At 32.4% G+C, this 27,169-nt stretch overlaps 1 protein-coding gene across 2 annotated transcripts; it reads right to left on the bottom strand.

Moving 5' to 3' along the window:
• Positions 1-874: 874 nt before the first annotated feature.
• Positions 875-26,369, bottom strand: LOC110632459 (uncharacterized). Of its 2 annotated transcripts, XM_021780695.2 has the most exons (12): positions 25,906-26,369; positions 25,637-25,766; positions 25,453-25,555; positions 20,913-21,036; positions 14,714-14,785; positions 13,667-13,705; positions 11,866-11,946; positions 11,709-11,756; positions 8,997-9,047; positions 8,831-8,899; positions 1,586-1,825; positions 875-1,396 (listed from the first exon to the last, which is right to left on the bottom strand). In XM_021780695.2, exons 1-12 carry the CDS (start codon positions 26,056-26,058, stop codon positions 1,145-1,147), a joined length of 1,362 nt encoding a protein of 453 aa, XP_021636387.2. In that variant the 5' UTR covers positions 26,059-26,369; the 3' UTR covers positions 875-1,144. The 2 variants fall into 2 exon arrangements, with proteins under 2 accessions (XP_021636387.2, XP_021636388.2); XM_021780696.2 differs by lacking the exon at positions 8,997-9,047.
• Positions 26,370-27,169: the final 800 nt, after the last annotated feature.

Here is a 27,169-nt window from a genome sequence, read left to right on the forward strand (position 1 = left end):
AACGCAAATATAGATAGACAAACGTAGATAGATAGACAGACTGATAGATAGGCATAAATACAAATATTAACATAGATACAAACATAAATAAAAATATATATATATATATATATACACAAATATAGAAGACAGACATATAAAAACGAAAACAAACACAAACATAGAAAGACAGAAAACATTACAATTGTTGTAAATATTCATACTTTTTAAAAAAGAAATGAAATGGATGGAATAATAATATTTATAGGAGGGTATTTTTAAAAAAATAACATTTTGAATTAAATTATCATTCATACCAAGCACAAAATTTATTTTATTTAAAATGAATTTCATTAGTAAAACATACCAAATAAAAAATTTCTATCTTGAAATTCATTTGAAATAAAATGAGTTTTATCACATAATCAACCTTTCTTTCCGTTGCTTTTCTGGGCAATGATTTACTGCACATAATTTTTAGGCTAAACTTGACATTTTAAACTCTCAATGATTCATCCTTTCTGGTGCTCTTCTAAATGACTACAACCTCGGTTTAAAGAGTTTTAACTGTTGAGAGATTCAAGTGTACTAATGCTTTCTTACAAACCAATTACGAAACGAATTTAAAATTTTCCAATATATTTAATGACAATGGAAACAAGCAAACAACCTCTATGCAAAGAAAAGATAAAGACTGCATACATCAATCTTCAAAACCCATTAAAATTTTATGGCAATTCGAATCCATGCATATTTCACAATAGAGAGAAAGCGGTTCAAAATGCCGATTAGTAGAATTTAGCACTCTTGAAAAGAGATCAATCAAAGCCAAGGCCTCATCTGTATCGGTCAATCTAAGAGCCTCATTATATTAAAATAAGCGGCTACCCGAAGAGAAACATAACCATGCTTTTCTAATAATTATGAGCAAAGGAGAGAGCACAAGCATGCTCTTCTGACATACATGAGCTAAGGAAGACACCGTTACATGAGATGTGGCTTGCGGCTTCGCTGCCAGAGTAAAATACCTGCCACAGTGCCTAGCATAGCATTTGCAATCCCTAAAAAATTCCTTGATTTATATTGAATAATTACAATAAATATCATCTGAGCCTATTTCCAGATTATCATCAGCCACAGCAACAAGACAATGCAAGTAACAATATCAATTATATGCTGAAGGGCGAGGTCTTGGCAGGAAGTAAAAAGAATTGCCAAGTTCTATTGAAGTTTGCAAAAATGGGTTCCATCTATCAAATACAATCCGTCCCCCTCGGCCAATTCTTCCATGAAATCTGAAAGGAGGAGCAGATGAACAATTCTTTGATGAAGAATCTACTGGTGGCACAATGCCTGCAGCTGCCAACTTTTCTGGAACAAGAGGTTTTGTGAACAAAAGAACTGGCTCTAGAGGATCCTGCATTTACCCCAAGATATAAAATTCAGCCATGAAACTGCTATTCCAATTCACTAAAGTAAGGTTAGGTGACACCAAGCCAGTGGCAAGCAACAAACCGTTGGCAATTTACAGCAATTAATTCCTTTGAGTTAGGTGTACCATTTTAAAGTAATCTTTACAATAGAAAAGCCATTTGAAATTGCATACCATTTTATTAAGCCAACCATATGGTGTATGCCGCCGCCTAAACTCTTGCTTCAAGCTTCCTGCAGGTGCCGTAAGGATATTATCAGTTAGAGGATTATGAACTGCAGCAGGTTGGGTACGTGGACGGCTGTTTGCTAGGTCATCCGAATCCACAAATTCCTCTTCACTTGAAGCAAACTTGGAAGACAGAGGTGCGAATCCAGGAAGAGCCAAGCTGTCTTCAAGAAGCTCAGTTTCATTCTGAGAATAAGCCATGCACCAATTAGCAGATTTCAAACAAGACAAAAGGCAATTAAATAGCACACTGTTAAGTTGACAAGCAGAATAGCTGAGAAAAAATAAGTCCACATCCACCATCAATCATCTCTTGCCTAAGATCAATACATTGGCTATGTGAAAAAATAACAGAGTTTGTATACAGTGAGAACATTATTTGGAATTGGGCAAGCATGAATTATTAGACTATTAACTATAAAAAGAATCCTTGCCATGCAGATTACTGTTGTAACAATCACACAGCATAAATGCATTAAATTTCAAGAATCTTGATATTGATAAATGCAACTAACATATGACATTAAATGCATATATTATAAACATCATATATTCATAATTCATATTTATAGTCAATTATCAAGTTTAAAGCAAAGTAGAATAAAATAACATAATCAAACCTGGTCTTTCAAAACTATAAGGTCTGTCCATTTTCATACAAAAATTTGCCCAAGCAGAGTAAAAATTAGCAATTTTTGCTTACATTTGCTATTTTGTATAGGAATCAAAAAATGAATAAAGCCTTGGGAGCTAGAGTTTTGCTTTTGGCAAGCACAATCAAATTGGATTTTTGAATGAATTTTTTTTGTTTTTAGTATAAAATGTAATAGATGCAAAAAATCATGCAAGAAAATTGCTGATTTTTTTTCCAGGTTGGAAATGAAAGAAACTAAGTAATGGTGACCATGGTTTGCAATTAACATCATTAAAATACATGGCAAATATACAAAAATCAGAGCAACAATTGTCAAAGGTGCACAGGTTCACAGACGCAGCTATGCCTTAGTTCATGAGCCTTTGGTAGTTGCAAGCTGGGAATCGATAGCAAAACTGAACTAAATGGACCAAAAATATATGTTCATAGGAGAGTAGAATAAATCTAAAATAAAAAAGGGTAATTACAAGTTAGTCCCTGAGGTATGTCAAAAATGAAAAGTTAGTCCATGCTTTTCTTATTAGAAACAATTTAGTCCCTAAAGTTTGATTTTGTCGACAGAATGGCCCCTCCATCTAAATTTAATGCTATGTAGCATGGAAACAGAAAGGCCGATCAGGGAAACGCAAAAAAAGACACGAGGAAATGGCATTTTTAAAAATATAGGAAACGGGTAAATATAAAAGATATAGGGACACATTTACATATATATATATTATGAAAGATATAACAATCAGAACTAAAATTTGAAATCTAATAGTTCTGAAGGTCACTCTAGTACCATTAAACCAAAATGTATTGGTCAAATTTTTAGATAAATTACATTAATAGTCACTAAAATAATTATTAAATTCCATTGTTATAATACAAAATCAATTTATTACAATTAATTTATTAAATTTTAATTTTATTTTAATTAAATCTAATTGAATTAATTTCAATTAGCTATTAAAAAATTTAAAATAAACATTTTTTTATTATTTATTAAACTGATTAGGGTTAATAGGACTAACACATAGTGATATTCCCTTATGCAGTTATACATTTCCCTAGTAATGAGAGGATAAAATACTATAATGGTTTGATATTAACTTTAGAAAACAATATAAAATAACCCATTATAAATTTCTATTTACGCTGTATCAAAAACGAAAATCTATTCACGGATTGATGGTGCAATCCCACCCAATTCCTACCCTCTACTATCACCTTCCTTCCCTCACTCCATCTGATCATCTCTCTCAACAGAATATGAGAAACGCCATGAACAAACATTTTTGTCTGTAGAACCCTTCAATTTTGGGTCTTCTATTTCTCTCCTTATTGCTTCACCACACTCTCCTCATCTCTGGAAACTTACCATCTCTTCTTATCGACAACATGCATCACTCTTGATTGTGGCTCGACCAGGGAGAGAAGTGCAGGAGATTGTTGAATCTGGACTGCAAATGCCAATTCAAAATTCTTGCTTCTAGATCCAACAAACACATCAAAAATCTCTTCAACTCTTAGATCTCCTATGAATGTTGATCCTGTAGCTGACCAGGTAAGTCTTCTCTTCTTCTCTGTCTGATTGTTTTTTTTTTTTTCCAAAAACACATTTCCTTGTCAGAAACGTGTTTCCACCTTTCAGAATTTCCAGACACGGCCCTGAAACGGGTCTATGCCGTGTCTTGCCATTTCCACGTCAGAAACGTTTCCAACACGACGAAACTTCAAATATTTTTGTTTCCATGCTTTGCAGATTTACTGTTATTTCCCTTACTCTCTTTTCAATTTGAAATAATTACATCCCTCAAACTTTATTTTGCTAAGAAAGTGGTTCCTTCATCCAAATTTTATATTTAGCAATCATTTATTTTAATTATATAATTGCTTATAATATATAAGTATTTAAATATAAAAATATTAAAAAACAGTTTATCAAAAAAATATTTTTCAAGTTCCAAATAATATGATTTTCTAAATATTTAAATTAGTTAATATATGCTTTTTCAAAGGAGAAGGGTTGCGGTAGGTGACAACCAGCATAAAAACTTCGTCACACCTCATGATATGGATTCATACGATATAAATGTTCGGACGTCCTCTACTTACGATGCGCTACATCAGAGCTCGAGTGTAGTGAAAAATATGCAAAGGTGTAGGGCGTTCACTGAAAGCGACGCGCCATGCCGGCGCCCGAGTGTGGTGTTAAATGAGCAAGGGTTTTCACATCCTAGACGAGTGTGGGTAAAGAAGTTAGTCCATAAAATAGATAGTAGAACGGAGAGTAGAACAGAACACAAGATAGGCATAGAGAGCAATAGAAGATATCATAGAAGGAGATCAATTAGGAAGAAACAGGATAGGAGGAGAATCAGAGTTGGTACTTAGAATGTTGGATTACTTATAAGAAAATTAATGGAGCTTGTGGATACTTTGAAAAGGAGAAGGGTGAATACTACTTGCATTCAGGAGACTAAATAGGTAGGAGAAAAAAGCAAGAAAGTGGGTAATTCATGATACAAACTGTGGTTTACCGGAAAGGAGAGGAACAAGAACGGAGTGGGCATAATCATAGACAGGACATTGAAAGATGCCGTAATAGCTGTGAAAAGAGTATGAGATAGAATTTTACTAGTAAAGCTAGTACTAAAAGAAGAAACAATAAATATAGTTAGTGCTTATACCCCACAAATAGGACTAGATAGTGAAAGTAAATAAAGGTTTTGGGAAGATATAGATGATCTAATGCAAAGCATATCGAATAAAGAGAGTGTTCTCATCGGTGAAGATTTGAATAGACATGTAGGAAGTGCTAGATAAGGTTATGAGAATGTTCATGGAGGGTTTAGTTTTGGTAGCCGAAATAAAGAGGGGAAAAGCATATTGGATTTTACCATGGCATCCGACCAAATGCTAGCAAATACCTACTTTATAAAAAGGAAGTCGCATTTAGTGACTTTTAAAAGTGGACAACATAGAAACCAAATTGACTTCCTCTTAACCAGAAAGACAAATAGAGCTCTATGCAAAGATTGCAAGGTTATTCCGGGAGAGGCTTTAACAAGTCAACATCGGTTAGTGATCTTGGATATCAAGTTTATAAACAATTCAAGTAAGGTTAGAATAAATATGATAGTTCGAACAAAGTGGTGGGAGTTCAAAAGAGTGAAGCAAGTGAAGTTTAAAAATGAGCTTCTCGAGTCTGAAACATGAAAGCTGAATGTGGATGCTAATAATATGTGGATACAGATGGCATCAAAGATTAGAAAAGTAGCTAGAAAAGTACTTGGAGAGTCTAGAGGACATGGACCACCCTCAAAAGAGAGATGGTGGTGGAATGAGGAAGTACAAAAGGCAGTGAAGAGAAAGAGAGAATGTTACAAGAAATTACCTAAGTGTGATAATAATAAAGCTTATGAACAGTACAAGATAGTAAAGAAAGAGGCAAAAATTACGGTTAGTCAAGTGAGAGCACAGGCCTTTAAAAAGTTATATGAGAAACTTGAAACTAAAGAAGAGAAGAAAGATATTTATAGCTTAGCAAGAAGGAGAGAAGAAATGTCAAAATCTCAATCAAGTTAGGTGCATTAAAGATAAAGAAGGAAAAGTGTTGGTGAAAGATGAGGACATTAAAGAAAGATAGAGAAATTATTTTGATGATCTCTTTAATAATAATCAAAGTGGTAATAACGTGAATATAGACTACAGAGCAATAGAAAAGAATGTGAATTACACTAAAAGGATTAAATTTTCAGAAGTAAAAGAAATACTTAAGAGAATGAAAGTGGGTAAAGCCTATGAACCCGATAGAATACCAATTGAAGTGTGGAAATATTTGAAAGATATGAGAGTGGCATGGTTTACTAGATTGTTTAATAAGATTCTAAACTCAAAGAAAATGTCTAATGAATGAAGGAGTATTTTAATTCCTATTTTTAAAATTAAGGGAGACATACAAAGTTGCTCAAACTATGGGGGAATTAAACTCATGAGCCATACTATGAAGTTGCAGGAGAGAGTTGTGGAACATCGACTACGTCATGACACTTCTATCTCTCCCAATCAATTTGGCTTTATGCCCGATCGTTCAACTATGAAAGCGATCTTTCTCATTAGAAGCTTACTGGAGAAATATAGAAATGGGAAAAAAGATCTACATATAGTTGTTATTGATTTGTAGAAGGCTTATGATAGTGTTCCAAGAGATGTCTTATGGAAAGTGTTAGAACAAAAGAGGGTATCTATTACGTACATACAAGTGTTAAAAGATACGTATGAAGGAGCAACTACCATTGTGCGCACAGTAGAAGGGAACACAAGAGATTTTCCTATCTCAGTTGGATTACACCAAGGTTCAGCTGTGAGCCCTTACTTTTTTACATTAGTTCTAGATAAATTGACGAAACATATACAAGAGAGTATCCCTTGGTACATAATGTTTGCGGATAATATAGTTTTAATAGATGAGACGCAAGAATGAGTCAATAGAAAGCTAGAGTTTTAGAGAAGTACTCTAAAGTCAAAAGACTTTAAGTTAAGTAGAACGAAGATAGAATACATACATTGCAAGTTCAGTGAAGGCCGAATTGGTGATAGGTAAGGAGTTGGTTTGGATGGAGTGGTATTGCCCTAAAGTAATCACTTTAAATATTTCGGTTCAATCCTGCAAGTAGATGGGAGATGTGAGGAGGATGTTAGCCATAGGATTAAAGCCGGATGGTTGAAACAGAGACGTGCCACCGGAGTTTTATGTGATCACAAAATTCCCAATAAGTTAAAAGGAAAATTTTACCGTACAACCATATGACCGGCCATATTATATGGTAGTGAGTGTTGGGCAATGAAGGAGTCGTATGTGTCTAAGATGAGAGTTGCGGAGATGAGAATGTTAAGGTGGATGAGTGGCCATACTAGATTAGATAAAGTCCGTAATGAAAGTATCAGAGAAAAGGTAGGAGTAGTGTCAATTGAGGATAAGTTAAGAGAATGAAGATTGAGCTGGTCTGATCATGTGAAGCGTAGACATACGGAGGCTCCAATTAGACAAATAGAGCACATTTGGTTAAAGAATAGAAATAAAAGAAGAAGAAGAGTACAACATAACCTAGAAGCATTACACATTTCCGAGGATTTAACCTAAAATCGTTTAGAGTGGAGAAAGAGAATCAGTATAACTGACCCTAATAAATTTTTGGGATAAAAGCATAGTTGAGTTTAGTTTTTCATTTTATGAAAGAATTTTATTTATGTTGATAATTTACTATAAATAAACAATTACAAAAATTCCTTTAACGTGATTTTTCAAATTATGTTTTAATTTAATTTCCATTTTATTTATATAAATATATAAATTATAATTAAATTGGCCATTTTATATTTATTAATATTATTAATAAATAATTATTAAGATAAATATTGCTTCAAAAAAATTATTAATATAAATATTTTCATTTAATAAATATATTATTAAATAATTACATAAAGATATTTTTATCTAATAAATAATTATTTAAATTTTTATATTTTATATTTAAATGATTATATGAGATAATTAAATATTTAAATAATATTTTATATTTAGATAATCATATATTGTAATGAAATCTAATAATTAGAACATATAATTATTTAAATATAAAATAAGTAATTACTTAAATATAATATTTAGATGAAGCGACCATTTTGTTAGAAAAATAAAACTTGAGGAACGTAAAAAGAGAATTATCAGTAAATTTAGACAAAAGGACCATTCTGTTGATGGAATCAAATCTCAAAAATTAAATTGTTTCTTATACAAAAGTGGGGACTTGTGATTTTTGACATACATCCGGGACTAATTTGTGATTTTCCCATAAAAAGATAAATAATTAAAGATGAAAAGCTCAATAGCACATTTTCTTTAAGTTCTTGTGCATTTGTAATTCTCTATTTCACAATGCATATGACATATGTCGAACTAATCTAAGTGGTTATCTTCTTGGTAGTATTAATATTTAATTATGAATTTTTGGCATTTAATTATTAGAACTCACAAATTAGCAATTACAATCTATGAGACACCAAGCCTTCACAGTACTTGTGCCTTCAGTTACACATAACTTAAAGCAAATAAGATGTTATAAGGTACAGTCACATTCTCTGGAAATTTATGCTCCTTCCACCTCTCCAAAAAAATAGTTCCTTTTATTTTTCAAATTCATTTCATATAATGGTTTTGGATTTCATAGTGCTATACAACTCCTACCTTTCTACTGACATCATAGACAAATCTTTCATATGCCATTCAGTGTACAAAAAATAAATAAATAAATAAATAAATAAAAAGAAAAAAAATATTTGTAGAGTAATATACCTTTATAAAGTCAGATAAGAATAAAAAACCATGGGCAGCATTATTCATTATTATTAACAACTAACGATGATCATCATTTACCATTTTTTGATAAGCATTTACCCAAAAATTTTGGAAAATAAATGGATGATCCAATAAAAGAAAGGGAAAATAGAAAAGAACACGAATCAAAGATAATGTGGCAACGTAAACAGACCTTGTACTTCATTTGGATCCTTTGTAGGCTCACTTCACTCTCCATCGCCTCTCTTTTTTTCTCCTCCCGCTGTATACAAATTTATGTGCAGCCAATTAGTGCTTCTCTTGACAGTGAAAATCATTTAAAATTTTGAGATATTCAGTAAATTTCAACAAGGGATCACCTTAATCAGAGCCTCAAGTATTGTCTTAGCTTGGTCGAGGTTTCGTCTCACCTTAAAATATTAAATTCTCAAAGAACATTAAAATGCAAATCTATAGCGAGAATATAAGAAGTGATCCTATTTATCCCATTTATTTATTTGGATAAGTAAATTTATCATTAACAATCACCAATTGGTTGAGAGAGAATCAATAAAATCCACAACAGCAATTAGGAGCTTTTCCTCATCCTTAAAGCTTCTTCCCTTTCAAACTCCAAACAAATCAACAAATGCAAATGGGATCAAAAGAACAACTTTTATTTTTTATTTTTCTGTAGAAAGTGCTGAAATAGCAAACAATTGACGCACTGTCATTGGAGTGGGAAGTGAGAGAGAATTTTACTTTTTTAGATATTAGTATTTAGCAAGTTAAAAATGATTTTGGTCCTAAATGGGCATCTGCTAGAAGGAATATAGAATGACTATGGTTAAAATCTTTCTCAAGTACTACTGACATCAGAAAAGGAGAAATGGAAAATTGCAGATGAAAACACTCTCAAACTAGTCCATTTTTCAAACTACCTCATTATATGAAATATTACTTGGGAAGTACTATGCTTTTTGCTGAAAAACCAGATGTTCTTCAGATGAAAACACTGATTATCAAGTACTATACTGATTTGATTTACTCATTTCAACATATTATTTAATACATCAGTAAAATCAAGATAAAAGTGAATAAAAATAAAATGAAATTTCAATCTTAAAAAAAAATGCTATCGTATGAACAACCCTTCTTGCTTCCACTTGGTGGTGGTGGCAAGGGCTTTTGTTTGGGGGGGGGAGGATGGGGTGGTGGTGTTGGTGTGGGGGGGTTTGGATTCAAAGGCCTATTGAAAAGGAGGATGAATCCAATCCTAACAAGAGTTTTTGGATTCAAGTTCGAAGACAATCGATTGAAGCAAGAAGATAAATAGTGTATCAGAACAAATGAATAAATCAAGCTTCATGAATTAACAGTTTATGCATAATCAATTTCCTTCAAATAGTGACTGCTTGCTATTGAGGTTGTAACTGCTTTCTGAAATAGCACCATTTCAGATGTTGCAAAATGTTGTTTGAAACAGATGTATTTGTAGTTCTAAAGTTTTTATGACGAAATCAAAATCAATACAAAAACCAATTTGTTTAATTGTGTTAATCAAGATAATCAAAATGGCACTTTTCTTAACAGCAGTTAAGATAACAATATTGCCCATCCTTTAATATGAGAAATTCATTTAACATCTTGTATTTCAGATAGTAGACGACTGACAACAACACACCAACTAGAAATATAATGTACAATACAAACAAGAGACTGCAGCTATATCCATGTTACTTTAAGAAAACGTGACAAAGTGATGCAGGAATGACTGCAGGTCTTAGAATCGACATTAAAATTTGAAGCTTTGTTAAGCTAAAATGAGCAGGAATTTGCCAAGAAACAAACCCAAGTCTCTCAGGTAAGAGCCGAGTATCCTAACCGACTAGAGACTACAATGGAATTATAGATGCAGCCAAGGAATTCAAGAAAACTCAATAGTCAAATACTCAAAAAAGCTTAGGATTATGGTTCAGTTTTAATGTAGAGTTTATTGGGGAAATTATAGAATACTTTCTAGTTCTTTTAGAGTTTTATTTTGTGTCTATTTAAAGATACTAGTTGTTGGTCCTTTGTTTAAGTCATGAGGATAAATTTAGAATTTCTGGAAATATCTAGATTTCTGTAGGAGTCTTTATTTAGAGTCCTTGTTGGTTAAAGATTACTTAAAGGTTAAGGATTACTTAATAAAGTCCAAATCCTTCAAGGTTTAGGATTAGTTTTTAGAGTCCAAATCCTTGAAGGTTTAGGATTGCTTTTTGAGTCTATAAATACCTATGTTTGCAATGTTATTTTGAATGATGCAATTCAACACTAGGTGTGATGCCTAAACGATTCTATTATTTACTTTGCCTAATCCAGTACTGCAAACAAGCCCCAAAAACCTGCTTCTTGTACTAATTTTACTTCGCAAATGGTTTAGAAGGGTATAATTTTGGGAAGCAAATTAGTACAATCAGGGTTTGGGGACTGTTTGCAAGACTAAATTTAGGCAAAGACAAAGTGAACAGCAATAGAATAGTTTAGACTTCACACCTAAACTTCCTTAGGCATCATACATCTCAAACCATAATTGCTAGAATTCGTATTGATCAAAACTTCAAAACAACATAGGTATTTATAAACTCAAAAAATAATTCTAAACCTTGAAGAATTTGGACTCCAACAAGTAATCCTTCACTTTTATGTAATCCCAAAAAGTAATATTTAAACAACAAACAAAGAATCCTATAGATATCTAGAAAATCTAAAATTACAAAATTATCACTGTGACTTAAATAAACAACCAATGCTAATATATTTAAATAGACACCTAAGTAAAACTCTAAAAGAACTAGAAAGTACTCCATAATTTCCCCAATAAACTCTACATTCAAACTGAAACATAATCTAACCTTCTTGAGTATTTGACTATGAATTTTCTTGAATTCCTCAGCTGCATCACAAAACAACTATTGGTAGCAATAAACACAAAAGACAAAGCAAATAATCCTTCCAATCTAAATGAAAATTATTATCCATAGGGATTTAGTGCTCTAAATCATGATTAAGAACCAACAATGAAGTAAAGAAGAGATATCAGTTCTTACCAGGCGAAGCTTTTCAAATGACTGCACATTATTTTCCCTCCTTTGCATCTGTAAAAGAGAACATTGAGGACTTCAGATATCTATAAATGCAACGCTTAAACGAGTATCTATTTGTCAAAATTCACCCAAAGATTTAATAAAAAGCAAAAACACTTACCCTTCTTGTGTGGAGTCTGTGAGCTTTCTCCCTTGGCCTGAACACATTGTATGGATTGGTGTCATTAACTGGTGGAGGAGGCTGTGACAGGGGAGACAAAGAGAGAGAGAGAGAGAGAGAGAGTAAATAAATACATACATGTAAATGCAGAGAAAGCAATAAATGTTAATTTTTAACATCTCATAACCAGGCCCAACAATTTTTGCTAACAAGATATTGAGGTCTACTAGCAATTGTGACAGTTATGACTAGATCCCGCAATGGATTATGGACATTAGGCCACATTAATCACAAGTGAATTTAGCAAAATCCTAAAATATTATTAAATAAAGTTTTATCAAGCAAGAAACACCAAAAATAAAGATAGCAATTAAGTGGGCATCTTGTGTGGGTGCATATCCAGTGTTTGACATATGTAATTTATAAACTCCATAGGGACAAGGGCCTATTTGGTTCAGTAGTAGCTATCAGCAGTGAGAAGCCAACAAGCAGCGGCCAGCTACATTTGTAGTCCACAGTACAAATATTTGGTAATTCAGCATTTGAGATAGCAATCTTATCATAAAATTACCAACAAGGATATTTTTATTTTTGTATATAACAAAGAATTCTCTATATTTTTTTTTTATCAGAAAGAATTCTCTATATTAACTTCTTAGTAATAGAGACACAGACATATACAAAATTATTATTTACTATTTTAATGTTTTAATTATTTATTTTTATAATTTTAATGAATTAGTTTGTGTTCAACTACTTAAATATATGTGTATATTAAAAAGGTAAAAAATGCAAATGAGGGGTGTGTTCTATTATTAACAAGTATGTTCGTAATTATTTTGAAATTTAATGGCATATTTTATGAAAGTCAACTTTTGAGTCCAAAACCTAGGATTTCTAGCTATATCACTTTTGCAGCTTTTAGTTACAAAATAAAAGCCAGTTTTATGATTTCAACTGCCAACTTTTGGTTTTTGGTTTACCAAATGCCTATCTTCTAGCAATTGAAATTTCAATTGCCAACCATTGGCTCCAAAACCTAAACCAATCAATCTCTAAGCAAATAGGGTCCAAATATTGAATTGAAATTAGCATGTAGATATGTTACATAGTCAAATAATATTAGGATGTGCTAGAAAATTTCCACCATTATTTAGAATGCACATGTGCATACACTTGCAAACACATTGCAATTGACTAATAAATTAATTAAGGCTCTTTATGTTTTATGGAAAATATTTTCCGAATTTTTTCATGTTTAGTTTCACAGCAAAATTGATCACAAAGTTATTTTTCTAAATATGAGGAAAACTAAGTCATTTTCCTATTTGAAACCATTAGTCATCAACTGCCACCAGCCATCATATGTCGCTTGTGACCACTACAATTTGCCATTTACAGTGTATTTTTCTCTTATTCAGCTAGAAATGGAGGAAGAAAAGAAATCGAATTCACATAGGTCAAAAAGTTTGCATGATTTCATCATTATATCAATTCTTTTTTTCTTTTTGCTAATATATTCCGTATGCTGGAAAATAATTTCTAGCTGCTTTTTAGTGTCACGATCAAGTGGTAAAAATATTTCAATTTTTCATAGAATGTGTCCAACAGAGAGAGAGAGAAGGAAAGAGCCTTATTGTATTTTCCTACAATTAGCAATCATGCTACTACAATCTAATAACATAAGATGTCTTAAATAATGAAACATGTACCAAAATCACATTTTGAACAGCATTCCAATTGTGAAATGCAATACGACAACAATTATTTACAAATAGCCAAGCCAAGTGATGAAACTAACCTGCAAGCGCCGCAAAATAGGCTTCTGCCATCTTTCACGCTGGGCAAAATAGGAAAAGAAAAAGCACCACAAAATGATTTTGTTTAAAAATAAAAAAAATAAATAAAAATTAAACAAAAAAAAGAAGCGCACAAAATTTTTAGTTTACAATATAGACAATAATGAAACCTGAGTGAAGCAAGAAATCCCTACATAGACCACCAAAAAGTAGTGCAGACATAAATTAAGAAAAATAAATAATAAATGGAAGAGGCCCAACACTTCCACCCCATCCCACCATGAAAAAAATAAGTAAATAAATTAAACCTCTTCTGTTCAACTTGGATACTATGCAAAAAGGTGCCTACTTCCATGTTCATAGTTAGAATGGTAAGCATGTGTAGAAGTTTCACATATGCGTAGAAAAAGATGGTGGCTATACAAAAATCAGAGGTATGGCGTTTACTTATGTAAAGTATGGAACAATAGGAACTATTTGAAGTTTGGACACACGAGAATGAGGTTGAAGTTGAACTAAAAAGCTCATGTCTCACCTTCAACCAAGTGTGGTTGAACTACCAAAAGCCATAATGTTTTCATAAATAATCAACACATCACTTCATTTGCAAGCTCAAGAGGACCACTAAATTACTAGAGCTATCGTCTAAAGAATGGCCACCCTTGCAAACAGTATTGTGAATTATTAACTGTCAACACATCAAGGACCTCATTCCATGTCATCACTTTCCACAAACAACGTGTAACACTCAACTCAAGTATGCTGAATGACTGTTTGAACATTTTACAGCTAATACAACCAAATATGCAGTATGCCACCAGTACTCTCTCTGTCTCCTTGCTCAACTAGAAGTCCATTACTACATCCCTTTCAGCATCATTTAAATTATCAGAGAAAAAGTCCCTTTTTTTTTTGTGTGTAAGATTACATGGTTCAACAACTAACCTCCATAGCGCACACACGCACCAAAAAAAAAAAAAAGCAAAGCAGAATATTGAATGTAACATTGAATCTTCCTTAAGTTTACAAAACTGGCATGTAATTCATACCTTTTCCTTCCAATAATTATAAACAGACTGGAAAACTGCATTTCGGGTGGACTGAGATTGAGCTTGCAGGGCCTAACAATGAATTAAAACAGAATGCATCACTCAAATGATTTGACAAATTATCATATCATTATGAATGAAAGCATTAATTGGCAAACAACCACTACCAATAAAGTGTTAGAAGAAAAACAGGGATTTCAATATCAAGCTCCTTTATTAACTTATAAACCCATCTTTTTACAGACTTCAAAAACCAAAATGCATGAAGCCACACTTTGGATACGGTGTAATATGAATATGAACATGACCAATTTGTGCAACATGGTTATGGACAAGAATCAAAACAAAAGACAGGAACATATTCCTATCTTCTTATGAAATCTACATAACTACTCAAATCCCTGCCTACAACTACATTAACAAACTTTGACCAGCGAGGTAGTGAACACAGTGCCAATAGGGCTGTAAATGAGCCAAGCTGTTCAAGAACTGCTTAAGGCTTGGCTCTATAGAAGCTCAGAGTTAGGCTTGTTTCTAAACAAACCGAGCTCAAGCCTTATATTTAGCCTTGTTTAATAAACAAACCAGGCTCTCGCAAGCTAGCTCATAAACAAGCTCGTTTAACAGGTTTGTGAGCTAGCTCGTAAGCTGGATCGTTTAGAAGTTTATTTATATTAGTTATCACATTTCCTAATTTTGTTTATAATTATTTTATAAAATAATATATTACTAACTATTATTTGAAATTATTATAAAATATTATATGTTTAAGTTATAAAAAAATTAATTATTTCTAATTTTAATTTTATTTTATACGAAAATTAAGTTATTCTTTGTATGAAATAAAATGTTAAAACATAGATGATAATTTTTTATAAGTTTTCAATACATATTTGAATTATAAGAACATATTATAATCATTTTATATATAAAAAGATTAATACAAAAATGTTTAACTATAAAGTAACACATGATTTATATTTACGATTAATGTTTATTGCTTGATTATAATATAAAATATAATTAAAAGATTTATGCTATTTGTTATAAATCCTCTACTAACGACGCGCTACATCGGAGCCCGGGTGTAGTGATAAATATGCAAGGGTGTAGGGCGTTCACCGAAAGCGACGCGCCATGCCGGCGCTCGGGTGTGGTGTTAAGTGAGCAAGGGTTCCCACATCATGGACGGGTGTGGGTAAAGAAGTTAGTCCATGGACAGATAATAGAATAAATAGTGGAACAGAACACAAGATAGACATAGAAAATAATAGAAGATATCATAGAAGGAGACCAATTAGGAAGGAGCAGGATAGGAGGAGGATCAGGGTTGGTACTTGGAATGTTGGATCACTTACAGGAAAATTAATGGAGCTTGTGGATACCTTGGAAAGGAGAAGGGTGAATATTGCTTGCATTCAGGAGACTAAATGGGTAGGAGAGAAAAGTAAGGAAGTGGGTAATTCAGGGTACAAACTGTGGTTTACCGGAAAGGAGAGAAACAAGAACGGAGTGGGTATAATCATAGACAGGACATTGAAAGACGCAGTAGTAGATGTGAAAAGAGTAGGAGATAGAATTATACTAGTAAAGCTAGTACTAGACGGAGAAACAATAAATATAGTTAGTGCTTATGCCCCACAAATAGGACTAGACAGTGAGAGTAAACAAAGGTTTTGGGAAGATATGGATGATTTAATGCAAAGCATACCGAATGAAGAAAATGTTTTCATTGGTGGAGATTTGAATGGACATGTAGGAAGTGATAGACAAGGTTATGAGAATGTTCATGGAGGTTTTGGTTTTGGCAGTCGAAATGAGGAGGGAAAAAGCATCCTGGATTTTGCTATGGCATACAACCTAATACTAGCAAATACCTACTTTATAAAAAGAGAGTCACATTTAGTGACTTTCAAAAGTGGGCAACATAGAAGCCAAATCGACTTCCTCTTAACCAGGAAGACAAATAGAGCTCTATGCAAGGATTGCAAGGTCATTCCAGGAGAGGCTTTAACAAGTCAACATAGGTTGGTGGTCTTGGATATCAAGTTTGGGAACAATTCAAGTAAGGTCAGAAGAAATAGTGTAGCTCGAACAAAATGGTGGGAGTTCAAAGGAGTAAAGCAAGTGAAGTTCAAAAATGAGCTTCTTGAGTCCGAAGTATGGAAGCTAGATATGGAGGCCAATGATATGTGGATACAGATGGCATCAAAGATTAGAGAAGTAGCTAGAAAAGTACTTGGGGAGTCTAAAGGACATGGACCACCCTCAAAAGAGAGATGGTGGTGGAATGAGGAAGTACAAAAGGCAGTGAAGAGAAAAAGGGAATGGTATAAGAAATTACCTAAATGTGATAATAATGAGGCATATGAACAGTACAAGATAGCAAAGAAAGAGGCAAAAAAGGCAGTTAGCCAAGCAAGAGCACAGGCCTTTGAAAAGTTATATGAGAAACTTGGAACTAAAGAAGGGGAGAAAGATATTTATAGATTAGCAAGGAGTAGAGAAAGGAAATGTCAAGATCTCAATCAAGTTAGGTGCATTAAGGATAAAGAAGGAAAAGTGTTGGTGAAAGATGAGGACATTAAAGAAAGATGGAGAAATTATTTTAATGATCTCTTTAATAATAGTCAAAATGGAAATAGCGTGAATATAGATTATAGAACAATAGAAAAGAATGTAAATTATACTAGAAGGATTAGATCTTTAGAAGTAAAGGAAGCACTTAAGAGAATGAAAGTAGGTAAAGCCTGTGGACCCGATGAAATACCAATTGAAGTGTGGAAGTATTTGGGAGATATGGGAGTAGCATGGTTAACTAAATTATTTAATAAGATTCTAAACTCAAAGAAGATGCCTGATGAATGGAGAAAGAGTATTTTAGTACCTATTTTTAAAAATAAGGGAGACATACAGAGTTGCTCAAACTATAGGGGAATTAAACTCATGAGCCATACTATGAAGTTGTGGGAGAGAGTTGTGGAGCATCGACTACGTCATGATACTTCTATCTCTCTCAATCAATTTGGTTTCATGCCTGGTCGTTCAACTATGGAAGCAATCTTTCTCATTAGAAGCTTGATGGAGAAATATAGAGATGGGAAGAAAGATCTTCACATGGTTTTTATTGATTTGGAGAAGGCTTATGATAGTGTTCCAAGAGAGGTCTTATGGAATGCGTTAGAACAAAAGAGGGTATCTATTAGGTACATACAAGTATTGAAAGATATGTATGAAGGAGCAACTACTATTGTGCGCACAGTGGGAGGGGACACAAGAGATTTTCCGATTTCAATTGGATTACACCAAGGATCAGCCATAAGCCCTTACCTTTTTACATTAGTTTTAGATGAACTGACGAAACATATACAAGAGAGTATTCCTTGGTGCATGATGTTTGCGGATGATATTGTTCTGATAGATGAGACACGAGAAGGAGTCAATAGTAAGCTAGAACTTTGGAGAAGTACTCTAGAGTCAAAGGGTTTTAAGTTAAGTAGAACGAAGACAGAATACATGCATTGCAAGTTCAATGAAGGCCAAACTGGTGATAGGGAAGGAGTTAGTTTGAATGGAGTGGCACTGTCCCAAAGTAATCACTTTAAATATCTAGGCTCAGTCCTTCAAGTAGATGGGGGATGTAAGGAGGATGTTAGTCATAGGATTAAAGCCGGATGGTTGAAGTGGAGACGTGCCACGGGAGTTCTATGTGATCGTAAGATTCCCAATAAATTAAAAGGAAAATTTTACCGCATGACCATACGATGGCTATGCTATATGGTAGTGAGTGTTGGGCACTGAAAGAGTCGTATGCATCTAAGATAAGAGTTGCAGAGATGAGAATGTTAAGGTGGATGAGTGGCCATACTAGACTAGATAAAGTCCGTAATGAAAGTATTAGAGAAAAGGTAGGAGTGGTGCCAATTGAAGATAAGTTGAGAGAAGGGAGATTGAGGTGGTTTGGTCATGTGAAGCGTAGACATACGGAGGCTCCAGTTAGACAAGTAGAGCACATTAGGCTAGAGGATAGAAAGAAAAAAAAGGGGTAGACCTAAATTGACTTGGAGGAGAGTAGTACAACATGACTTAGAAGCATTACACATTTCTGAGGATTTAACTCAAAATCGTTCAGAGTGGAAAAAGCGAATCCATATAGCCGACCCCAAATTTTTGGGATAAAGGCTTAGTTGAGTTGAGTTGAGTTGAGTTGTTATAAATAATAAACTTATAATTATATATGAATAAATTAATAAACTAATATGTTAAGTGTATAAAATAACATATAATAATTAAATTAGATTTTTATTTAAATTAAGTTAATAATCAAAACTACCTAATTTTTAAGGTGATGTGATTTGAATATTGAAACTTTAAAACACACACATACACTCTCTCTAAATTTTGAACCTTTAAATGGTAGTTCAAGTTTAAATTTTTTCGATTTTAATAAAGATTTGGAGATGGAACACATCGGTGAGAGGCACTAGCATGCGCCTTGCCATAAAAATGAAGATAGCAATCCACTTGTTAATCAAACCCTTCCTCTACTTAAACAAGATGGACCGAGGAAAAAATAGGTCATCCTATTCCTGAAAGAATGTTCAGTGAGCATGAGATAAACACAAAAATATGCCAACATCCATGTATTTGAATGAGGAAAACAGCATAAACTATAGGGAAAAAGCAACCCAGCAATAATATGGGGGTATGTCTGGACACAAAGAACACTAGGACACCATGAACAATACCCAAAATCAGCACGCTGTACCACGAGTAACATTTTGAAACCCGATGCCATCAAAACTCTTTTTTTCCTCATAACCTTTCAGCTCCAGATATTTAACTCTCTGGATATTTTATGGAAATGAGGCTCCAAAACTGCCTTAAATTTAGGAATCTCTTGAACAACTACATTATATTAAAATGAAAAGTATACAGACAATGTAGGGAACTCTAATGGCAGTCCAACCATCTGATAACCTGCTTCATGCTGACACTGACATCCAGGTAGAACTTGGAAAATTAAAGGAAAAATCAAAATCATTCTTCCACATCTACCAACAATTAGAATACAAAGAGCTCCAGTACCTATAATATTACTAACTCAAAGAAAGAAAAATAACAGTTTGACTTTATCTAAGATTCCAGTTCCCACAAAAATAAATGAGGACTAAAAGTCAATAGTGGCCAAAAAAAATATTAGTCCAGTTAAAAGTATTGGCTGAGTTTCCTTCCCACACTTTTATTGAAATTCTAGATAGTGACCTCTGGCCCTTATTTGGCAACATCAAAGTTCTTAATGTCAATTAAATCTGAAATCCTCATAATCAATCTGAAGCCTGCCCAACCCATGGTTGAAATGTGATAATCCAAAATAATACTTTCACAATAGAATACTTCCAAACTAAGGAAGACAAATTATATGTCCTCTGCAAAAAGAATTTATTAATAAGTCAATGTTTAATCATTGCTACTATAATGCAGTCATTATCCAGGCCGATGTCATGCTTTCTCAAGACCATAGGAATATTATAGATCTTGCTAAGCCTAAAAGCTAAGAAGCATAAATATGGAGACTTTCTCTTCTTTTTGAGATAACAGTATCTTCAGTAAGAGAAAAACAGCGACAATTTCAGTAAACTAAGGAAAATCAAGCCTGTATGTTTTTCATTGCCAGACCTATTTATAAATGGCCAATTTAAAAGATAGGAATCAACCATTCTAGATATTGTCAATAAAAAGGCTAAAGAATGAAAAATTAGCAAGGATCCACTCAATGAAAATAGCAATTCATCTCAATTGCAGAATCAAGTTGTAGAAATACAGGGATTGGTGAACCAAGGGCGGGAGTTATAACCCTGCTATTTCCCAAGCTTTAGGGTCCAAGACCATGTGAAATAATATAGATCTTGTTAAAGCCTAAAAGCTAAGGATCATAATATACTGAAACTTTCTCTTCTTTCTGAGATGACAGCATCTTCGGTAAGAAAGAAACAGGGGAAATCTAGATAAAAAGCAAGAAAAAAAAAAGGGAAAATCAAACTTGAATGTTTTTCATTGCCAAACCTAAATATAGATACTAGAAGCTCAATTTAATGAAATAGGAATCAACCATTCCAGATATTGGGCATTTAAATGATTTGACTGAAAATTAGCATCAAAATTTGCAAGCATCTACTCAATGAAAACAGCAATTCACCTCAACTGCAGAATCAAGTTGTAGAAGTACAGGGATTGGTGAACCAAGGGTGGGAATTATAACCCCTGATCTTTCCCGAGCCTTATGATCCAACACTTCCAACTTGAAAATAAAATTTTCAAACCTACAATAACAAATATACCTACATAATTATCAACAATGTAATGAAGTAAAATGTAACGCCCCCATACTAAGTAGTCTATACATTCTACTATTCCGGTGACTAGTGTCTGTTCGGACAGTCAGGATATTTAGAACTATATCTAAGTCATTTAGAAAAGCTATAAATAAAAATTAATAGAAATCATATGAAGGTGATATGAAAATAAGAAAAACAAAGCATAATCAGTTAAATGAGCCGAGGTCCCGGCAATGGGTGACAGACCCGGGAAGTGACTGCGAGCTCAGTTGCTACTCTAAATTCGTGTGGGACTCTATGACACCCCAGGCCTAAGAATAATTGTGAAACTAATAGTAATGTGAAAACCACAGAAAAGAATAAAAAACAAGTTCAAATGATTGAATCAGTATTCAAAGAGCTACCAAATACTATTAGAAAAATGGATTGAACCGGCGAGAGGTATTTTGGTCAATTCACCCTTAGAGGTGATTTCTGACCTACATGTCCATTAAAATGTGTAAAATTAAAATATTGAAAAATAGATTAAAAGTAAAGAGGTATAGTGAAAGAAAGGAAAAAGAAAAGAAAAATTCAAATTTAAAGTGTTTTATGACATCATTAATATGTAAATATGACACAATAAAAATTTATAATTTAATTAAATCATTTTTGGGTAAAAATAAATAAGATATTACGTGATTAAAAATTAAAATAATCCATCATCTTCCACCACAGTTGCCGACTTGCTCTCTCTCTCTCTCTTCCTCTCAAATTCCTCCATTAATATTTGCTCTAAAACCTTTCAAACTCTAAAATTAACCCCTAATTTTAGTAGTTATTTCACCAAAACCCTTAAAATTAGCTTTGATAAGAAAATTGAGAGGAAGAATTTCAAGGAAAAGTGAAAGATTTGAAAAGTTGAAAGGAGTTAATAGAGGTAAGTCTCTCTCTCTTCATTTAAGTTGACATATACTCATGAAAATGATATTAACTAAGTGAAAATAAGTTGGGAAATGAAAGAAAATATTATTGTATGGGGAAAAGGGAAATTCGGCCAGCCATGGTGTAGTGAGGTTTTGATGTGCTCTAATCCAATTAAACATGTATTCAAGTTTAAATGATTAAATATATGTGATTAGTATACTTGAAAGACATGATTTTGAATGAATTATGAAAAAGAGAATTAGAGTTTGGTGAAAAATTAGGGATTTGAGTGTTGTTGACTAATTGATGTGTATAATGCTCAATTTTGGTCATTTAGTGTGTTTTGAATTGGGAATTAAGGAATGGGATTGAAAGAATTGAGGATTGTGGAATTGTTGAATTCTGGACCAACGAGTCCAGCAAGGGTAAATGGCCATAAGTACAGTTGTGTTGCTCCAATTGGTGTGAGGCCAATTAGAGATGAAACTAGGATCATAATGCCACATTTTTCATGAAAAAACTCTGCCCAAAAACTGACCATAAGTTAGTTTAAAATTAGCTTGAATTCGGAATTGGCGTTCTGATTCTAGGCAGAATTGATCAAATGAACAGTACATGTTCAAATGGCCATAACTTTGTGTAGAGAGGTCCAAATGACCTGATTCTTAAATCCATGAAAAGCTTAGAGATAGTAGAACAACTTTTATAAAAAAAAAAAACCCAAATTTTGACCATAACCTAATCAAATTGCTAACCAAAGTTAGCTCATTAAAACTGTCAGAACCACAATTTGTCCAGAAATTCTAGACATGGACCAATCCGGCCAGTCATAATAAAAATGCGAGCTACAAAATTTCAAATGGAGTGATTTAAAAAGGAAATTAAAGTAGAGACATTAAGAAACAACTTTGATGAAAAAAGTTTAACCAAATTCTCACTGTAGATTGATCCAATGGAACAGTAAACATTGGTAACAAAAACTGAAATTTTAAAATTTCTTGTAGGAATACTTGAATTGTAATTGGCAACTAATGTCAACAATTTTATAACCCAAAATGTGGTACTAGCATGAAATTAGAAATTGTATACCTATTATTTATGAAATAGTTAAAAATTTGCATGAATAGTAATGTGAATAGTAACCACAAGAACATCAAATGCAAAAAACCCAACTTTATAAGACTTTACAAGTAAATTAAGTATGTAAAATTCAATTGTTAGATTAATTATTAGAAATGATTTGGATGGGTATTGAAACACTTTAATTATGTGTTTCAGTTGGAAAGGAACCCTTCAAGGAAGGAAGAAGAGTGGACTAAGTCAAGGCAAACAAAAAAGGTTTGTGCACAACAAATTTTAAATTCTTTGTTGCTACTTGAAAACTATTTGAATAAGTGTTGTGAATAATTTTTTATTATTATGACTTTGAGAATTTTATTTGAGAAATAGTGTGTTACCTACTTTGTAAATGAGAATTTGAAATGAAATATGATTTGTGAATTATATGAAATATTTGAATGATGTGGTTTAGACTTGGATTTTGAAATCACACTTGACATGACAATTCTATTATGCTCCTCCTCCATCTATGGAGTTGAGATTAATTATGTTCCTCCCTCTCTGGCTTGCCAGTTTGAGGTTGAGTTTGGATGAGTACTCATATAGCTAGCTAGCCACCTCCCTCATTAATCTCGATTAGTGAGGTTATAGATTGCTTTGTTGTAGTGTACAACACGACATTGACCATGAAATTTTATGTCATGACCTAAGTTGTGTTAATTATCGGCAACACTATTGTTTACAATTTATTTTGATAAATTGTTATTAAAAATATTGGCATCATTTTTGTGCATTATGATTGTGAAAATTTTTAAATTTTTACTTACCAATGAATGATTATATTTTTTGTGACTTTTAAAAAAATTATTTATTGTTGTGCACCACTCAGTAAATTACTCAGCGATGGCTTTTTCTTGCTGTCGCAGATAAGGAGAAAGATAAGGCAGCTGAGTGAGCTACTTATAGCTGCAGTTGAAGAAATTTTGGATTCTTTTTTTTTGGGTATAATATTTGTACTCTTGTAAATTTCTTTTTGATGTAATTTATTTGTTCATATGTATCTATAGAACCAAATGAGCAGTTGTACAATAAAATTTGTAATAAAATTATTTTCTCTCTTTTCCTTGAATTGAAAATTTTATATATGAATTGCACTAAATTAAATGATATTGAGATTGCTAGAAATTGTGTTGGTTGAGATTGAATTGTATTGATTTTATTGGAGTTGCGGACATTACGTATATTGGGAGTGTTTTTAACAAGTTTTGAAGAACTGTTTTCTCAATTTCTAGCCGGTATTCTGCCAAAATTTCTGTAAAATTTTCGAAATCCCGCATTAATCAAAATTTCAGTTCATGACATAAACTTCATTTAAAAGCTCTTTAATAATTATTTATCACTATTTCAGAATTTGAAACAAATTGAATTGATTTAAAATCTCTTATAGTATATTTAATGGATTATCAGTAGGCGAAGTTCGGTAATTTATTACGTATACTACAGGATCATGTTATGCCTTACAGAAAGATAAAGTGCGACATAAAACTAAAAGTTCAATAAGTTATTTAAGAATTAAAATTTTGGCAATTGCATGGAAGTAGAACTATAGAAATCTCAGTTTAGAGTCCCACAATTAAGGAAGTTGAACAGCAAGCCAGAATTTTCCACTTAACAACACATTGTCAATTAACCCCAAAGTTACTCATCCTTGCCTCCAGGATAGATTTATCCATTTGTAAGGAAAGGGAACAGTGAAAATGGCAGAAAGGCTAATTAGGATTCCTAGTACCAGTTCATGGACAATATATAATCACCAAGTTCCAACCACCAAAATGCTTAGTTTATTTTTTACCGAAGGACTAGGTTAGAAATTCCAATTCATTCAGTTGTCCTCATTCTCCACTCACCCTTTGAGGACAAAATCTTACTCAGTTCTCTAGCCTTATCTTCTTCATAATTAAATCAGTTAACTATTTATTAATATTTCAGTAAAAGAAAGATATCCCCATTTCTATGACACTTCAGTGTTCCTTTTCATTCTAAATAAAGGACCAGAACTAGACTAGAAAAAGAACACAAGTTTAAAATGTTGATTCCCTAATAAGTATATCCATATGATAAGACAGAGTGAGGAAAATTCCTAAAATTGCAAAGGCTAACAGATCACATAAAGAGCAAAATGTTCATTAAGTAGTTAAACAAAAGAAATGAAAAGGAAAGAACAAACCAAAAGTGAACACTGAAACCATAAATAAATGCATCAAAGATCACAAACAATACTGAAGAATCATATCCATTTATGTGATATTAACCACCACATAGGTAGAAAGAAAAAAAGGAAATATAGATAATAGATATTAATTACCTTCCTAACAAATTCTTTTTAATATATATATATGTATATGCAGAGAAATACAGATAATAGATATTAATTACCTTTCAGGTGAAAGATTCTTTCTATCTTTGTTGAATTCTTGAAGCCAATCCTCATCCTCATTGTCTAGATCATATTCAACAAACTCCCCAAGCTCCGCTCGAGCTGCAAATAATTGAATAGAGTTGTTTAAGCATTTCATACAAACACAAATATGAATAAATGATTCTTTCGGAATTCACAGACCTCCCCTGGCACGTAGGTAGGAAGTGGGTTGAGCGAAAGTGCGGGCATAGTCTCTTTCATAAGTATCAACAATAACAAACTGAGGAGTGGGTATTTCAGGAGCTAGTTTCTTGGTAGGGATGTGGTGCACCTAAAGAGAGATCTTGAAATTAATTAGAAGTAGGCATCCACATTGACAAGCAAATGGGCATGTTTATTACACAATTACAAAGGTAGTGATTTGGACAGAAAGCTGCAATAATTATTTAAAAGAAAGAATAAATAAGTACCTCATTATCAGGCTCAACCGAAGCAATGCGTAGGAGCTGAGAGTTGCGAGTAGAAGTGGAAGTCTCATCTTCTTCAAAATCTTTCAGAGACTTAACAATTGGGAGCTTCTTGTGTATATCTAATGGCCGTGGCCTGAATGAAAGTCTACTCATTATATTTTCTTATACATGTGTGTAATCTTCACTCTCATTGCCTATAAACTTCATGAAAAAGAAACAAATATCACAACAAGCAGGTAAATGACTAATTGTAGCTGAAACCAGGTAAAGATGAACAATTTTCTATACAAGCGGATGGAATCTGGTTTCCTGTGTGTAGGGTTCAACACAAGAAAGATTTCAGTTAAGGAAACTTCTCTGCAGTTTTCCGTCGTCTGGTCCTCTCGGCTAGGGTTTTTGCGATTTCAATCTTCTTCAGGAGTGTGTGCTAGGATTTGTGAAAGCCAGAAAGTAGAAAACAGATCTCAATTGCGTGCGCGAGCGTTGCGTGTGAGAACATTTTTTTGGGCCGGGTCTCCTTTCGGGCACAACAACCCCAGACTAAAATGGGCCTGAACCATTTTAGGCTTGTTTAGTTACATAAATTATATTTTTTTTATTACAGATTAGTATAATTGTAATAAAAATGTTCAAACCCCACCGATAGACTTTAACGTAAATATTTTTAACAAATTTTTTTTTTAATGAAAAATAAGAAAACCGTAAAAACTTATTCATTTACATATAATAAAAATATTATTTACTTCAAATAAAAAAATATTCAAATATTTCATAATTAAAAAATAAATTATTATATAATATATTTAAAATTTTATTTTTTTAAAAAAAAATTTTAATATGTATAGACACTATATTTTAGTTGATCTTCAAAAGTATAACTCGTATAATTAATATACACCTTAAGAAAACTATAAAAACTTGTTCATTTACATATAACAAAAATATTATTTACTTCAAATAAAAAAATATTCAAATATTTCATAATTAAAAAATAAATTATTATATAATATATTTAAATTTTTATTTTTTTTAAAAAAAATTTAATATGTGTAGACATTATATTTTTGGTCGATCTTCAAAAGTATAACTCGTATAATTAATATACACCTTAAGAAAACCATAAAAACTTATTCATTTACATATAATAAAAATATTATTTACTTGAAATAAAAAAATATATTCAAATATTTCATAATTAAAAAATAAATTATTATATAATATATTTAAAATTTTATTTTTTAAAAAAAAAATTAATATGTGTAGA

Source organism: Hevea brasiliensis, chromosome 4 (genome assembly GCF_030052815.1).
Source record: "Hevea brasiliensis isolate MT/VB/25A 57/8 chromosome 4, ASM3005281v1, whole genome shotgun sequence".
NCBI lineage: Eukaryota > Viridiplantae > Streptophyta > Magnoliopsida > Malpighiales > Euphorbiaceae > Hevea > Hevea brasiliensis.